Genomic DNA, 18,130 nt, shown 5'->3' with positions numbered 1-18,130 from the left:
GGAACATGTGGACAATATAAGAGATGGTGATCACACTGACTTCAGTATTCTTCATTCTCATTCTCTCTCTCTTTCTCTCTTTCTCTCTCTCTCTCTCTCTCTCTCTCTCTCTCTCTCTCTCTCTCTCTCACACACACACACACACAACACACACACACACACATATTGGGGCCACATACACCAGCGTTTGGGAATTACTCCTAGCTCTGAATTTAGGAATCACTCTTGCTGGCCTCAGGGAACCATATAAGATGCCAGGGATCAAACACAGGCCTTGTGCAAGGCAAGCGCCCTACCCACTGTACTGGCTCTCTGGCCCCAATCAATGTTACTCTTATATGTCCTATCAACATCTCTTATCCAGCAGTAGTGTTTTTCAACATTTAGTATGCAAATGCTGTGGGGAATCTAGGATGGAACTCAATGGTAAATGATAGTCTTTATATTTATTTACAAGGCTCTGAATTCAATCCTATACTCCTCTCCCCCCGCAGCACACTCACGCGCATGCATGCACACACGCATGCATGCACACGCATGCACGCACACACACACGCGCACACACACACACACACACACACACACACACACACACACACACTGAACCTAGGTAGAAAATCATAACTGAAAGAACCAGCTGCAGAGAAAGGAATCTGATTTTGAGGGGGCTAAAGCTAGTGATTCTGGGGGAACCTATAGTGACTATAGGGAACCCATGACTCCTACATGCAAAACTTGGCATTGGCTTGGAACACTGAATTATCTCTTCGGCCCTGGAATTTTGCATTTTTTGGTAAGAATTCTGAACAACTGAGGTAGATCAGTAAGTCGCACTTGCAGACAATATAGGAGACAAGTTCTCCTGGGCTGAACAAAATAATGCTGTTAGCAATGCCAAATAAATACAGAAACCAGAAGAGACTGCCTTTCATGAAAAGAATGCTCCACATCACTAATCATCAGGGACATGAAAATCAAAACAACAATGAGGTATCATCTCATGCCACAGGGACTCGTACACATCACAAAGAACAAGAACAATCAGTGTTGGTGGGGAAGTGGGGAGAAAGGAAACTCTGTTTACTGTTGATTTGGAATGCTGTCTAGGTCCAGCCTTTATGGAAAACTAAATATAGAGATTCCTCAAAAAACTGGAAATTAAGCTCCATATGATCCAATTATACTACTCTTAGGGATATACCCATAGGAACACAAAATTACAATACAAAAATGCCTTCTGCACACCTACATTCACTGCAGCACTATTTACAATAGCCAAAATCTGGAAACAACTCAGATGCCCAACAAAAGATGAGTGGCTAAAAAAACTGTGGTACATATACACAATGAAATACTATGCAGCCATCAGAAAAAAATGAAGTCATGAAATTTTCTTATAAATAGATGGACATGGAAACTATTATGCTAAGTGAAATAAGTCAGAGGAAAAGAGACACAGAATAGTCTCACTCATCTATACGATTTAAGAAAAATAAAAGAGTATTGTATCTCTTCCAGAGAAGTATCTCTTCCAGAGATGAGGGCTGGAAGAACTGGCCCATGATATGAAGCTTACCACAAAGAGTGGTGAGTGCAGTTAGAGAAATAACTACATACATGACAACTATCATGACAATGGTAGTGAGAGAAATAGAATGCCTGTCTGGAATACAGGCAGGGGTTGGGGAAGGAAGGAGATGGGAGCACTGGTAGTGGGAAGGTTGCACTAGTGAAGGGGGGGGTGTTCTTTTTTTTATAACTGAAACCCAACTACAAACATGTCTGTAATTATGGTGCTTAAACAAAGATATAAAAATAATCTAGGGGGGGGGCCGGAGAGATAGCATGGAGGTAAGGCATTTGCCTTTCATGCTGGAGGTCATCGGTTCGAATCCCCGTCGCCCCATATGGTCCCCTGTGCCTGCCAGGAGCAATTTCTGAGCATGGAGCCAGGAAAAACCCCTGAGCACTGCTGGGTGTGACCCAAAAACCACAAAAAAAAAAAAAAAATAATCTAGGGGCCAGTGAGGTGGCGCTAGAGGTAAGGTGTCTACCTTGCAAGCACTAGCCAAGGAAGGACCGAGGTTCGATCCCCCAGCGTCCCATAAGGTCCCCCCAAGCCAGGGCAATTTCTGAGCCCTTAGCCAGGAGTAACCCCTGAGCATCTAACGGGTGTGGCCCAAAAAAAAATCTAGAGATAATAAATTGGGGGGCAAAGTCCAAGGGATCTTACGGTGTCAAGGCATTTGCCTTTAATACAGCTTGACATCAGAGTCATCTGAACTACAGCCAGAAGTGTGCCCTGAGCACAGAGCCAGAAGTAGTCCTGAGCACAGCTAAGTGTAGCCCAAAAACCAAATAAAAATTTAAAAAGACAGCTAGGAAGAAAGTCAAAGTCACTGAAGAGTTTATTTGGCATGATTTTTTTTTTCTAAAAGGATTCGAGAAAGTAGAACCATAGAGTTAAGGATAGCTCAAGACAAGAACAGAAATGTCCACTAGACTGTGTATGGATGACCTCAGAGCACTCTGGACAGGGGACAAGAGATAAAAACAGGTTAGAAAGGAAATGAATGGGAGGGAGATGTAGTCACAGAGAATAAACACTACTTTCTCCTGAAACCTGAGAGTGAGTAAAAGGGTGAAAGTGACTCAATGCAGAAGGGTTTTATATATGTTAAGGGGATAGAATGATTAATGAGAATATTTTTACTTTTACAACTTCTGTAGTCTTCCACATAAAGCTCAGTTCCACATGGTTGTTGCTTTGTTATTTTTTTGCTTTTTTTTTTTAAAAAAATTTATTTAAGCCATGATTACAAACATGATTATATTTGGGTTTCAGTCACAGAGCAGCTCTCTTCAACAGTGCAACATTCCCACCCCCAATGCCCTCCCTCCCTCTTTCCCATCCCCTGCCTGTATTCGAGACAGGTATTCTACTAGTTATTTTATTTTATTTTATTTTATTTTATTTTGTCTTCCAATTCATAATACAGACCAGGCAAAGTGCCTGGGTTGAGGTGTATATGGGGTGCATTTACTGTACCTCCTCTTTCCATTGCTTTGTTATTTTTTAGATAGGCATACTTTAAATTTCCAACTCAATACAAATTTTAATTAAAAGGCGAATCAACTGGGTAGATGTAAAAGAAAACAATGTCATGATAGGATCTGCAACATGAAACAAATCTGCAGCAAATCTAATCAGAATGAAAAGAACAGTTGAGATTTCAAAGTGATTCAGTCAAGAATGGGTGACAGAGTTTGAGAGTGAAACTAAAAACTTGAGGTATCACTGTGGGCTGAGCTGAGATTTGAGAATGTGGAGGAACACTAATCACAAAATCAGCCTCTGATTACCCCTGTGGTAAATTATGAGATGGAATAGGGCTATCAGGGCAGAATAGAAGGTTGGACCAAGGGCAGGATAATGAATTGCCTGAATATCTTGGGCCAGTTGGAGAAGTAAATGAGGAAGTAGCAGGTGGAGGCCAAGATTATGCTCCTAGCCTAGGGCAGTTGTTTTCAACACTGGGCGATTACCACCTAGGGAATTTTCAAAATTCCAGAGGCTCACCTCAAAGAATCAGAAACTCTAGGAGTAAGACCCAGGCAGCAGGGGCTGCTGAACTGTGTTTAAGCCCTTTTAAAGATTCCAAGTGCAATCAAAGTTGAAAAGTGAGATTATTCTAAGAATAGAAGAGGGCTAGGGTAGTTAATTTAGCAAATTCAGCAGTTGTGGGATGAATCACAAGGATACAAGCAAGAGGAGTTTTTGGAGGAGTGAGCTTGGGGAAAAAACTGTAGTCGGGGGAAGGGTCTCACTAATCGCAGTGTTGATAATGCCAAAAATTTGAGATTCAGAGCAACTGGAAAATTTCCCATTGGATAATGTAGCCCAGTGGATTATTTAAAAGGTTATTTTTAGGTTCAAGGTCCTAGAGCACACACTAAGCAGGAGGCAGAGTAAGAGGGGAATGCTTGGATTTCTTTACCCAGGGCACATTACCTGAAATTTTGTGCCATATTTCTTTTTGAAAGTATGGACAATTCCATCTACCTAATAAAGAAGTTGTTTGAAATAAAAAGATTAAAATTAAGCTAAAGATGATATTATTAGTATTGGTATTATTTGGTATTATTGGTGACTATAACTGCTAAATATTCCTCCCTCAATTATCACATTTCTGATCTTAGAAAGATCAGCATTGACGAGTTAAAGCATCAAAGTGGAACTAGATTTTCCTACATTTAAATATTTATCCATTCTGTGACTAAAAACAAAAATAACCAACTAGCGATTGAAGATTAAGAGGAGAAATAAAAATCAAAGGCTTGAGTCATGTCTAAAGTACAGTAAGTCAAAACATGGCAAAAAATAAAATCCATTAATGCCAATGTTAAATTATAATCCAATATTTAGGCTAAAGTTATAGTCTAGTCTAAAGTTAAGGTCTAGTCAACTTCAAGCTAAATGGTGAACATCCAACAGTGTTAAAATAAAGCAAAAACAAATTTATATCACGTGATAATGACCTGCCATTGCTCTGTAGCTGAGTTTTCCGGTCAAACTATTAGATGTGTCCTCTGAGCTGGAGCTGTTTAGTTTTCCTGGCTTCTCTAAGCCTCCTGACTCACATGCTGGGTTACACTGTGTCCCAGAATTCCTCTTACTTGACTGCCAAAAGGCATCCATTAATCAATACCACAACCACAGGTACAAACCAATGTATCTAGAACAGGGGTCTCAAACTCAATTTACCTGGGGGCCGCAGGAGGCAAAGTCGGGGTGAGGCAGGGCCGCATAAGGGATTTCGCTTACCGAATCATCGCAATAAAAAAATCGCATTAGTAAGAAAAATATCGCATTAAACATTTGCATACCCCGGACGGAACTGCTCGGGGTATGCGAATGTTTAATGCGATTTTTTTCTTACTAATGCGATTTTTTATTGCGATTATTCGATGAGCGAATAATCGCGAATACTGCGATATTTGAAGGAAGGCCGGCCTCGGGCCACGAGTTTGAGACCCCTGTCCTATATGGTCCTCCAAACCTTACAAAGAGTCATTCGTGAGTACAGTCAAGAATAAATCCTGAGAACCACTGCTGTGCGTGACCAAAATAACAAAACCAACAGAACTTCCCTCTTCTAACAAGAATGCCTATTAGATTTTCAGAAATTCGATTGCATCACTTGCCCACCTGGGAGTGTCAATGGAAAATAATTCTTATATAAGTGATTAGTCAATGTTTAGATTTGTTTCATTTTTCTATAATGATTAGAAAATATCTTAGTAGGAAAGGTAAAGGAAATCTAGAAAGCACAAAAACAACACATGACTTTTTCTGAGGAATTATTTTCACACTTAATTTTAAATAAGTCTCCCCCTCCACCTCATCCCACCCTGGTCAAAGCAGAAAAAAAAAGACCGGGGCCGGCGAGATAGCATGGAGGTAAGGTGTCTGCCTTCCATGCAGAAGGACGGTGGTTTGAATCCCAGCATCCCATATGGTCCCTCCCCCATCCCCCACCCTCGTGCCTGCCGGGGGCGATTTCTGAGCGTAGAGCCAAGAGTAACCCCTAAGCACTGCCCGGTGTGACCCAAAAACAAAAAATAAACAAACAAACAAAAAGACCTTGAACTCTTTAGGTCAATCATTTGGTCAAGGATGTAGAGGGGAGGCTCTTCTAGAAGCAGTGGGGCTGCACCAATAGAGGGAACAGGGGACAGAAATACAGCCTCATCAAGGTGCTTTTTCAGAGCAAGTGAGGGAAGGATCTGAAAGGTGAAGCGGCATTTTATGGTCCCCTGAATAGCTTTTGGAGCAACCCCAAAGCACACCTAGAAGAAGCCCCAGCAAGTTTGGGTGTGGCCCAATACCCCAGGACCCCAAAGATATTCAGGGGCAGGGAGGTCTTGGCAGTGTTTTCAACTTGCTGACCTTTAATTTCCTCTCTGCTCAAGGATTTTTCAACATCAAAGTTGATGGGATGTATTTTTTTATTTATCCTAGTTGATTTATATTATATATTTTAAAAATATGATTAAGTGTGCACATCTAAGAGTAGTAGAGTTTGTATAGTAGGTAGGGAGCTTGCCTTAATGTGCCTGGACCTGGTTGGATCGCTGACACTCCATAAGGCCAAAAATGATCCCATGATACAAAGTTAGGTAGGAGTCAAGCTCTGAGCACAGCCAGGTGTAACGCAAAACCAACCAAACCCACCCCACAATTTTATTGGTGCACAAACTTATGGATCTCCCCACCACACATCACAGAATGATATGCCAAAAGATCATCTATGCACTTTATTTGGTGACATCTCGGGCCCTAAAATTGTTCCTGTTTTTCCTTTGAAAGAACTCTTTCATCCTTTTCATCGTCTCTCTTGCTGTTTCTGTTTCTTCAATTTAATGGTTTCTATCACCTTAAATAAGTTTCTAAGAGAGCTCCCCATTTCCAGGGGGGGGCAGCATTAGATCCTCCCTCAAAATTTCTAAGAAAAATAAAAATTCCTTGAGGGGAAAGTGTACCTTGCCTCCAGCAGCTTTTTTTGTTTTGTTTTGTTTTTTGTTTTTGGGTCACACCCGGCAGTGCTCAGGGGTTATTCCTGGCTCCAGGCTCAGAAATTGCTCCTGGCAGGTACGGCGGGGGACACACACACACACACACACACACACACACACACACACACACACACACACACACACACACACACACACACACACACACACACCGACCATATGTGTCGCCAGGATTCGAACTGATGACCTCTTGCATGAAAGGCAAACGCCTTACCTCCATACTATCTCTCCGGCACCCCCAGCAGCTATTTTCATAGCTCAGAAGTATGATTTAGCGGGCAACCAAATTATCAGACTCCCAGGAATTTATCTCCTCTGCTCCATTACCAAGCCTGCTAATATTTCATTTAGGAAGAGTGTTAGATCAGCAGTTCTCCACTTTATCTAGCTAGGTCATGCCAGCACTTTCCAAAGATGACAGTTTCTGTTGTGTTCCTGAAAATTGTGCTCAGGAAGGGATTCTGTATGCTTCCTAGCCAGCCTTGAAACACATGTGTTTCTTCTAGAGATCACTCACAGCAGCAAATCTAGACAAAGGGGCCCGGAGAGATAGCACAGCGGTGTTTGCCTTGCAAGCAGCCCATCCAGGACCAAAGGTAGTTGGTTCGAATCCCGGTGTCCCATATGGCCCCCCGTGCCTGCCAGGAGCTATTTCTGAGCAGACAGCCAGGAGTAACTCCTGAGCACAGCCGGGTGTGACCCAAAAACCAAAAAAAAAAAAAAAAAAATCTAGACTAAGTATACCTTCTCCAGCAACCCAGTCCTGAAGGATTGCACCAAAATGCCAAATTGCCCAGAGTTCGCTTTACAGGAAATAAACTACTTACATACCACTGGATAACAAAAGATTCCATCACCATAACAAACACGTTGAGATCTTTATTACTTCTGTGTATATCCCTACTCACCTACTCACACACACATACACCCAAGCAAACTAGCTAACCTTTGAATGACAACAATTAGCCCTAGGGAGTATGTAAATGGTAAGCAAGGTATTTTGCAGAATAATAAGACAGAAACACATCCAGCACACTATGCTGTCCCTGCAGGTACTAGGCAAACAAAAACACCTTACAAGAGACCTTCAAACAAGCTACAATTCAAAAAACATACTCTTCATATTCAGGGCTTTCCTTAACAGTTCCCAACGGGTTGCCTTTGAAAAGCTGAATATAATAGCTTAAGCTATTTTGAGTATAAAATAAAATTCTGGGATGAAGAGGATGTGGGGAATACTTTTTAGAATTTGCAATGTTAACCATTCAAGAACAGCCCTGGGCTCTGTGGCTCCACCTTTCCTGATGGACAGAGCTAAGCACAAGATGGGCACACCTAGTCACTTGGGAAGAATTCATGCTCAACAAATACTATATAGTTCTGTTTCTCTTACTGCAATTAGAAAAGGTCCAACCATGTCATTGAAGTCTACAGCAAGTAACAGTATCCTGAATTCTGATCATCCAACCTCAAATCACAATGACCAAATGCAGTGACCATTTAACATTTAACTGAGTTAACCACCACCACTACTGGAAAAACTTCAAAGGCCATTTAATGAGCAACAGGTAAGTGCCGAGACTATACTAGTAAAGGACAAGCTATCATTAACATGAAATGCCTCTAATCTAACTGATAAAAAAAAAGACATTTCCTATTTAAATGGGTACATACAAGGACAGAATTGGGGTAATCTAATCCAATAAGCAGTTAAAGTCTAAAACAACTTGAATGAGTTCAACAAAATGGTAGACTGAGATAGAATCTTAAAGAAGGAAGAAAGAGAACTAGTAAGACTTTGCAAACTTGTTTTTCACTTGTTTTTTCTCCTTTCATGACTCTTGCCTGTCTCTGCTTTTGCCACCTTGGAGAAGCCCAGGTTCTCTCTAGAACATGATCTCACTCCCTCTCTTTATTTCTCCTCACATCTTTTTTTGTTTTGTTTTTTTTGTTTTTGTTTTTTTTGGGGTTTTTTTTGTTTTTTGTTTTGGTTTTTGGGTCACACCCGGCGGTGCTCAGGGGTTACTCCTGGCTGTCTGCTCAGAATTAGCTCCTGGAAGGCACGGGGGACCATGTGGGACACCGGGATTCGAACCAATCACCTTTGGTCCTGGATTGGCTGCTTGCAAGGCAAACGCCGCTGTGCTCTCTCCCGGCCCTCTCACATCTTTTTAAATCAATTCCATTCAATAAAAATTACCTTTCCTTGCTTCACCTTAAAAAAAAAAAAAAAACAAAATACATCACATTGAGGGTATGCCAGCAATTCAATATTGCTAATAAAATTCTAAAGTCAAAAAAGAACTATGCATAAGGCTTCTTTAAGAACTATGCATGCATATCTTGCAAAAATAAAAAGCTTTCAACCTGAAGGCAAAGAAGAAGCCTTGTATAATTTTAAGCATTTGATCTAAGATTAGTGTTACTAATCTTAGGATAAAACAACAATAAGAAAAATCGAGTAGAAAGGGAACAAGAATGCAGGTAGAGATACCATTGAATAAAGCTTGAATAATCCAAGGTGAAGATAAAAGCACTAAATCAGTGTTTGTCCACCTCTTTCCTACTTTGTCCTCTTTTTGACCTTGTTTCCTCCCAGAAGTATCTGTGTCTTTGGGCCAGGCCCCTGGACTGAGCTATGCATCCTCCCACCCCCACCCCACAATGTGATTTTCACCATTCAATATCCTTAAGGTTCAAGGGGCCATATAGCCCATGGTTGAACAAGGCTGCAATAAATTAATGTAGGAAAAGGATGAAATAATTAAATGAACAGGAACATTGCTGGACATTAAAACTCAATTACAACATTCATTTTGCTCTTTAAATCTTTCACATTAGAGTCCAGTCCTGTCGCTTTCCAGGCTTACATTAACAAGGCTCAACTGTCTCATTCATTCAGCCGAAGTGGTTCTGGCAGCAAAGAAAGGGCTGGTGAGCAAAAGCAAACACATGTAAGCAAAGCCCAAGCGCATGCACGCTCTGGACTAAACCTGGGGCAAAAGTGCTTGCTAAATTCCTATTCCCCCTGAGGCTCAGAATGCCAGCATATAAAGACCTGTAAGCAAAACAAAAAACTAAACAACCTCCAATCCACATTTTCTAAAAGTATTATTTGAAAAGGTAAAACATTAAAAGCTGGGTTCTCCGGCTGGAGAGATAGCACAGCGGGCGTTTGCCTTGCAAGCAACAGATCCAGGACCAAAGGTGGTTGGTTCGAATCCCGGTGTCCCATATGGTATCCCGTTGCCTGCCAGGAGCTATTTCTGAGCACACAGCCAGGAGTAACTCCTGAGCACCGCTGGGTGTGACCCAAACCCACCCACCCCCCCCAAAATAAAAATAAAATAAAATAAAATAAAAGCTGGGTTCTCAAAACTAGTTTTTGCTTGTTTGGGGGCCATATTCGGCCATGCTTAGGGGTAGCTGCTGGCTCTGCACTCAGAAGTAGCTCCTTGTAGGCTCCGGGAAGATATGGGATGCCGGGGATTGAGCTCGGGTCTGTCCCAGGACTGCAGCATGTGCCTGTCCCACTGTCCCAGGTTGACAGCATGCAAGGCAAATGTCTTACCGATGTGCTATCACTATGGCCCCTCTCAAAACTAGTTTTATGCTTACTATGACACAGAGAGTACTGCCATGATTTAAGAGTTTCTAATTAGAAAAAAAATGTTCTAAGAAATCAGGATTAACTTGGAAAAATTATCTTCTGAGAAAGGACCTCTGCTTTACTAAAGAGAGAATCATTCATATTTATGGAACCTAAAAGCATTCTCACACTAGCCTGGCCATCTCTAGTCAAAATAATCTCTAGTTAAAAATTAGAAAAATATTAATCCAAACATGAAAATTAGGAATGTCATGTCTTAGGGTAAAATAGCCCAAAGATAGATGGGGAGGAAAAAGGAAGAGTTAGAAAAGGAGATAAGAAAGGAATGAACAAATGGGCAAGACTGCTTTGATACTCTCAGCAACCAGCAATATGATTTCTAAAAACTAAACATAAAAGAAAACAAATATCTCTGGACTTTTCTATAGTTTTACTGCAGCCCACAACTGTAAAACCATACTAATTCTCAAAACAAGAAAAGAAAGAAGTAAAAAACCAACACCTATAAATATTACTTAACTACCTACTGAGGATTTATTATTTTTAGAAAATGAAAAACCTTGGGGAAAAGATTCCTGTATTTCAAAAGCTTTGATCTACATGTGATCTTTACGTCTTTATATCTATAACATTAACAAAATGGATGTGGCGCTGCTGGCATCCTGACCTACTAAGAACACCTAACTTACCCTAGCAGTGCTCAGGGGGCCTCCAGAGCTGCACAGAAAGATGTTGGGGTACCATGTGGTATTAGGAATCAGACCTAGGTGAATGACATGCACCCTAAGCACTATATTATCTCCTAGTCCTTCTGTTCCAATTTTAAATACAGATCAATACTTAATTCTTTATATAGTTTTAAAAAGATAAATACACTAAGTCATTGAACCTAAAAATTACCTACTGTATCTAGTTTCCTCACTAAATAACTAAATTCCTTCCTTCCTTCCTTTCCTTCCTTCCTTCCTTCCTTCCTCCCTCCCTCCCTCCCTCCCTCCCTCCCTCCCTTCCTTCCTTCCTTCCTTCCTTCCTTCCTTCCTTCCTTCCTTCCTTCCTTCCTTCCTTCCTTTCATTTCTTATGATTTTCCTCAGCTATTTTTGTTTGTTTGTTTGTTTGTTTTGCCACACCCAGCAGTTGTCGCTCAGGGGTTTGGCTCTGGGCTCAGAAATCACTTTTGGCAGGCTTGGGATGCCATGGATCAAACCTAGGCCTGTCCTGGGTCAGCTGTGTGCAAGACAAATGCCCTACCACTGTGCTATCACTCTAGCCTCTTTCTCCGCACTTTAACTACAATAGTTTTATTACTTAATAAACATATTTAGCAAGTAAAGAGTCTACAGATTATGCTCGCTGATATACAACTCTGCCCACTTTGTTCCTACTTTGGCCCCCTTTTGATCTTGTTTCCTTCTAGAAGTGTCTCTGTTCTAGGGCTAGGTTCCTTGTCTGAGCTATGCAACCTCCCACTCACAATATGATTTTCACCATACAGTATCCTGAAGGTTCACAGGGGCCATATGGACCAAGGCTGAAAAAGGCTTGATTTAAGCACTTGATCTAAATATATATCTAAACATATGGTTCTAGGACATAGGTTTTATTTATATAATCTACAAACTATTTCTACAAACACAGGGTTTTATCATAATAGATCAATAAGCAAGTCAACATCTTCCTTATTTTTTATTTTTATTTATTTATTTTTTTTGGTTTTTGGGCCACACCCAGTGATGCTCAGGGGTTACTCCTGGCTCAGAAATGGCTCCTGGCTCAGGGAATCCATATGGTATGCTGGAGAAAGAACAGAGGTTCGTCCAGGGTCAGCCTCGTGAAAGGCTGTTTATTTATTTTTTTTGGGCCACACCCTGTGACGCTCAGGGGTTACTCCTGGCTATGCGCTCAGAAGTTGCTCCTGGCTTCTTGGGGGACCATATGGGACGCCGGGGGATCGAACCGCGGTCCGTCCTAGGTTAGCGCAGGCAAGGCAGGCACCTTACCTCCAGCGCCACTGCCCGGCCCCAGGCTGTTTATTTTAACTTACTACTTATACTTTACTTTATTTCAAGAAAGGACTTGAGAGAATGTAGAACATGTATTCAGATAATAATCCTACTCTTCAATTAAATACAGAATGTTTAACATAGTATTTTCATCAAGATATTATTGCCAATATTCTAACCTTCACTGCCAAAATGTTGATATATCAAATTTATAATTTTACTAAAAATAGGAGAGGGAGATACAAAAGCTTAGTTATCTGCCTAAAAGCAACTCTTGTTATATTGTGAAGTGCCTGTACCAAAGAATAGAGTCAAATCAGGGGCCAGAGAGATAGCATGGAAGTGAGGCATTTGCCTTGCATGCAGAAGGACGGTGGTTCGAATCCTGGCATCCCATATGGTCCCCTGAGCCTGCCAGGAGCGATTTCTGAGCGTAGAGTCAGGAGTAACCCCTGAGCGCTGTTGGGTGTGACCCAAACCCCCCCCCCCAAAAAAAAGAGAGACTCAAATCAAACACATAATTATGAAATTGAGACCAAAAGGGAAGTTTCAAAATAAGGTAATAAATTAAGCTGCTGGTTATTTGTTTTATATTTCAACATCCATTTCAGAAAGACATTCTAGGAATCTCTAGGAATTAATTCTAGGAATTAACTAGCCATTCTAACTTGCTATAAATTGCATTTCTTTTATTTCATTTTCTAAGTTTTCCATAGTCCATTACTGTCAATAGAGGTTAATTTTAAGGATTATTAGGAAATAAGCCAAAACCTTTCTACCTTTCTACAATCTCAAATTGAAATATATTTTCTGTGTTGGAAGGGTTGTTTGCTCGCTTGGGTTTTTTGTTGTTGTTATTTTTGGCCCTTCCAAGTGTACTCAGTACTTGCTCCAGGCTCTGTACTCAGAGATCACTCATGATAGTGCTCAGAGGACCATATATTGGACTAGGAATTGAACCTGAGTTGGGCAGAACAAGCAAAGCAAGTGACTTAACCCCTGTATACTTCTGCAGACCTCTATAGTTCTCACAAAACTAAAATATATATATATATATTATATTGTATATATAACCCTAACCCTATATACATATTATATTTATATATTATATATACATACATACATATATATTGTATTTTTGGACCACACCTAGTAGTGTGGTACTCCTGGCTGTGCACTCAGAAATCACGCCCGGCAGGCTCAGAGGACCATATGGGATGCCTGGGATCAAACATGGGATGGCCACATGCAAGGCAAATGCCCTACCAGCTGTGCTATCTATCACTCTGGCCCCTAAAAATATTTTCTAAAAATTCTGCTTCTAAAGTTGTTTCAAGTTTAAGAGTATAAACATTCTCCCAATTTGGCTGCCTGGAATCTTAAGATTATATCATTATTACTTTTTACTAAGGAAGCATACCTTAATTATTTAATATATTATAGAAAAGGGGGTGGATACCAAATGATCCTACCTGAAAAGAAGCAAATTTTCTCCAAATCATGCTATAAATGTAATCCTTACAACTAAAAAATAATTTAGGGCTAAAGAAATAGTACAAGAAATAGTACGTGAAAAATTTCTTGTACTACATATGATCAGTCCCCTGACAAACACCAGGGTTTACTCCTGAGCAGAGGGTTAGGAATAGTCCCTAATATTGATAGACTTAGCCCAATACAGAAAAACATTTACAATTTTTACAATAATTTACAATCATTACAATTAAATGATTTAGACTTTGGAAGGAAGATGCTAAAGTTTATCTTTAAGTCTATAAAAATGCCCATAAGAGCCAAAAGTCTTTGAAAGGATAAGGAGATGATTTCCTTACCAGTAACAGTGTAACAGAAAAGAACTATATTATAATTGTCCCTAAGAGTCCCCATGAACACAAAAATCAACTGATGCTCAGATCTTTTATATAAATTGGCACTTTTTAAAAATTATACAATCTTTGTTTTTAATCAAGACAGTTTATGCATACATTAAAACTCTAATTTTGGGCTAGAGAGATAGCACAGCAGTAAGGCAAGCCTGAGACAGACCAGGGTTCAATCCCTGGCATCCCATATGGTCTCCTGAGCCTGCCAGGAGCGATTTCTGAGCGTGGAGCCAGAAGTTTTTGGGTGTGGCCCAAAAACAAAACAAACCAAACCTTCTATGTATACACAAAGTAAATATTGTGTCAGTCGCTATACTGTGTAATTTGTGGAATAGTGTTATTAAGTCTGTTTATGTACAGAAGCATAAACATCATTTGCATGGTTAAATTGTGAATGAGGACCCCTCAGCTATGAAATTCAAACAGCAGTTACTGATAAGAACTGATAGACTAACAACATGGGGTACCATGAAACACATCCACCAAGGGGAGAGGGTAAGTCTATATTAAATGATTGTATTTCAAAACTATAGTATAATTGAATAAACCCCAATGAATGATTTGGAGACAAGTGACTAGATGTAATTAAAATTAAGACCCCTAAATCTCAACAAGTAACACTAAAATAATGAGCAAAAAAAAGTTGAATAAATTCAAAATACTAAAAGAAAACATACCACATAGACTCGCAGGGGTCTCAAACTCGCAGGGGTCACAAACGGCCCTCCATACAACATTTTGTGGCCCTGCCCTAGAGGAATATTTTGTTTTGTTTTGTTTTGTTTTGTTTTGTTTTAGTTGTTTGGGTCACACACCCCCAATGTTCAAAGCTTACTACTGACTTTGCACTCAAGGATCACCCCGACTTTGCCTTCTGCGGCCTGCAGGTAAACTGAGTTTGAGGAATGGAGAAGAGATTAAAATTATATCAAAAAACTTTTTTTTGTTGTTCTTGGGCCATACCTAGTGATGCTCAGGGGTCATTCCTGTCTCAGACTCAGAAATTTCTCCTGGCTATGCTGCTCAGAGAATTATGAGATGATGACCAGGTTCAAGGCAAATGCTCTATATGAGCAGTCTCTAGCACCATAAAATATCTAGAAAAAAACCTGAAAGATGACAGATGCACTTCTATCTAATATACTTCTGTCTAATGTACAAAGTTTAAAGTCAAAAAATAGAGTAGAAAAGAAATGGTATCACATCTAACTGCTTATTAAAAAGAGCACTGTCAGAATGGATTGCTGCACAGAGAAACGCAAATATTTATCAGTACATGTAAACTATCCTGGAACTCATTAGTTTAGGAAGAATAGAAAAAGCCTGAGAGTCTGGAGAAGTGCCTATGATACCATGTTACCACTACTATGAAAATGATACAACCTTCCTAGAGGGCAGGTTTGTAACACAGTTATTTCATCTGACCTCCTTAAAATAATATACGTTTACAGACCATTTCTCAAAGGTATCTAAGAATTTCAGTGTCATTGGTAATCGTAGTAAATGAAAAACAGGGGCCGGAGAGATAGCATGGAGGTAAAGGCATTTGCCTTGCATGCAGAAGGTCATTGGTTCGAATCCTGGCATCCCATATGGTCCCCTGAGCCTGCCAGGAGCGATTTCTGAGCGTGGAGCCAGGAGTAGCCCGAGTGCTGCCGGGTGTGACCCAACAACAACAACAAGAGAAAGAAAGAAAAGATGTAGCAATCAATCATACAATTATTGACATGAACAAAAATATTTCAATGTAATACTTCTTTGACATGGAAGCACCACATGAACAGAACTCCTTTCTTATGTTCAACCCTATTTCCAGCACCTAGAACACTGTCTTATAGAACAGTCACCCAGAAAGTGTTTATCAAGTAGGTTATTTTTTTCATATTTTAATTTTAATTTTTAATTCAAGTAGATTAATTTTTAAAGTTGGTTACAAACAACAATTATACGTCTTTCTGAAAAGTTATCATAATACTCCTGCTCTCTTTCTCAGAAACACACCACACACCACACACACACACACACACACACACACACACACACACACACACACACACACAAGAACTGTCAGTTCCTCACAAAATAAGGTTTTGTCATGTGTTTAACTTTATTCCTCTGTATTATTTAAATTATATGACATACTATATAATTTTATGACTAGGATAAAAAAAAAAAAAAGAAAAAGAAACAAGGAGTTCTCAAGAAGTCATGCAGAAGATGAAGTCCAGGTCATCATGATCAGACTACATTCAACTGCAAAGTCTTAGATCAAGAATAATAGCCTAGTGGCGAGTCTTCTTTCATCTTCAAAGTGCAAGGGTATGTCTTGTACAGTGGACATCCTTCTCCAGCACCAGGAAATGCCACACTCAACCAATAAAATGCAGCATTTCCAGAAGGAAATGCCCTTTCCTCTCGTCTATCAACTTCTTCCCCAGCCTCCTCTACCCACCCAATTCTAAGTGGAGGTTCAGATGTACAATTATGGACACACACCCTCACCCCCTTTCAGACAAAAACACTAATGCGGTGGGGTCGTAGCTCAATGGTAGAGAGTGCTTGCTTTCCATGTGTGATGCCCTGGGTTCCATCTCTGGCACCAGAAAACCAAAACCAAAACCCCAATGAACCCACATGAGTAGCAGGCCTAAATTCAGTATTTTCACTTTCCAAAGGCGCATTTAGTTTTCAACACACTTCAACTATTCAAACAAGCCACATCTTTGTTCAATTCACCCCAGTACCTAATTTGATTTCGGTCGCAGGCGTTATCACTGTGAGAAATGTTATTCAAGGGGCATAATCTCTACTTGAAATAATACTGGATTTTTAGTCTCTTCCTTCCAGAATGTTATAGCTCTCTGAGGACAGAAATCCTGCTCTGGTCAGCACTGTGCCCCCAAGTGAATGACATCTGGTAGACCTCAAGAATTTGTTAAATAAATGATGAAAAGATGGGGGGAGGGGGAAGGTTTGACACATTTAAACAAGACAGCCAGAAGGAACGGGGGTGCGGGGGTGGGGTGGTGGTGGTGGTGGTCTGATCCCCTTGAAACGTACAAACTGCCAGTGCTCAAGGCTCTAAAATAAAAGCCAGCTGGGAGGTGTGATAGGTATTTGTCAAGGTGCTTCACACCTGCCGGTAAGGGCCCAGAGCTCTTCCCAGAAGCCAAATCCAGGGAGGTCTCCTGGAAGCAAAGCAGCTTCCACTCCCAGCGGAGTGGAAACGATCGTTCCCCCCATCGCAGAAATGCAGTCCAGACCGAGAGCCAGAGAAAAACAATACCCCGACCAGCTCGGCCCAGGTGCCCACGAAGGCCAGCACCATCCGGCCAGCACGCTCCAGCCCGGGCTCTGGCCGCCAGCCTCATCCCCTCACCCGCCACCGTCTTTCCCTTCCCGAGGACCCCCGCCCGCACCAGCTGGACCAAAGGGAGAGAGAGACATCAAGGGCACCTCCCAAGACCCCGCTCTCCCCTCTCTCCAGGGCGCCATCCGTCGCGGCCACCTCCATCCCCGATGGCGAGGGCCTCCCCACCCGCCGCGCGCGCCCCATTGGCCCCCCACTCACGTGTAGACGATGGCGATGAAATGCATCAGCCACAGCACCAAGAAGAGGACGAAGCCGAAGACGGCCATTCCCTCCAGGGCCAGGTCCAGCAGCGCCATCCCCCGGCCCGGCCCGGCCCGGCCCGCTGCGGCCGCCGAGAAGAGCGCGCCCGCCCGCCGGAGGTGCACAGGATGGGCGCCCGGCCTCGGGGGGCGCAGGAGGGGAGAGGCAGAAGGGGCGAGAGAGGAAGGGGCGGAGGAGGGTGCGGACGGAAGGGGCGGGCAGGGCCTGCGCGTCGCCGGCCGCGCGCTCTAGCCCGTGCGCTCTTGCCCCGGAGCGCGCTCGCCGCTGCGGGCGCTGCGGGGGCCGGGCTCCGTGGTCCAGGCGGCCGCGGCCCCGCGCCCTGGCGTGGCCAGTCCAGTCGAGTCTCGCCTCGCGGCCTGCGGGCCCGCTCCGCGCCCTCCTTCTCCCTCCTCCTTTCCTCCTGCCTTC

General features: G+C 41.9%; 1 protein-coding gene and 1 pseudogene across 2 annotated transcripts in view; both read right to left on the bottom strand.

Moving 5' to 3' along the window:
- Positions 1 to 17,826, bottom strand: part of UGCG (UDP-glucose ceramide glucosyltransferase) — a 41,721-nt gene extending 23,895 nt beyond the window's left edge. The window contains exon 1 of one of the 2 annotated variants that reach the window (XM_049784755.1): positions 17,660 to 17,826. In XM_049784755.1, coding sequence (XP_049640712.1) covers positions 17,660 to 17,757 — 98 coding nt within the window. In that variant the 5' untranslated portion in view covers positions 17,758 to 17,826. The remainder of the gene's footprint in view (positions 1 to 17,659) is intronic. The other variant, XM_049784747.1, reaches the window with a different exon arrangement.
- Positions 2,975 to 3,133, bottom strand: LOC126032641 (uncharacterized; annotated as a pseudogene).
- Positions 17,827 to 18,130: the final 304 nt, after the last annotated feature.

The sequence above is a fragment of the Suncus etruscus genome, chromosome 1 (genome assembly GCF_024139225.1).
Source record: "Suncus etruscus isolate mSunEtr1 chromosome 1, mSunEtr1.pri.cur, whole genome shotgun sequence".
Taxonomy (NCBI): Eukaryota; Metazoa; Chordata; class Mammalia; order Eulipotyphla; family Soricidae; genus Suncus; species Suncus etruscus.
The sequence above is the reverse complement of the archived record's forward strand: the minus strand, read 5'-3'. Positions and strand labels throughout refer to the sequence as shown.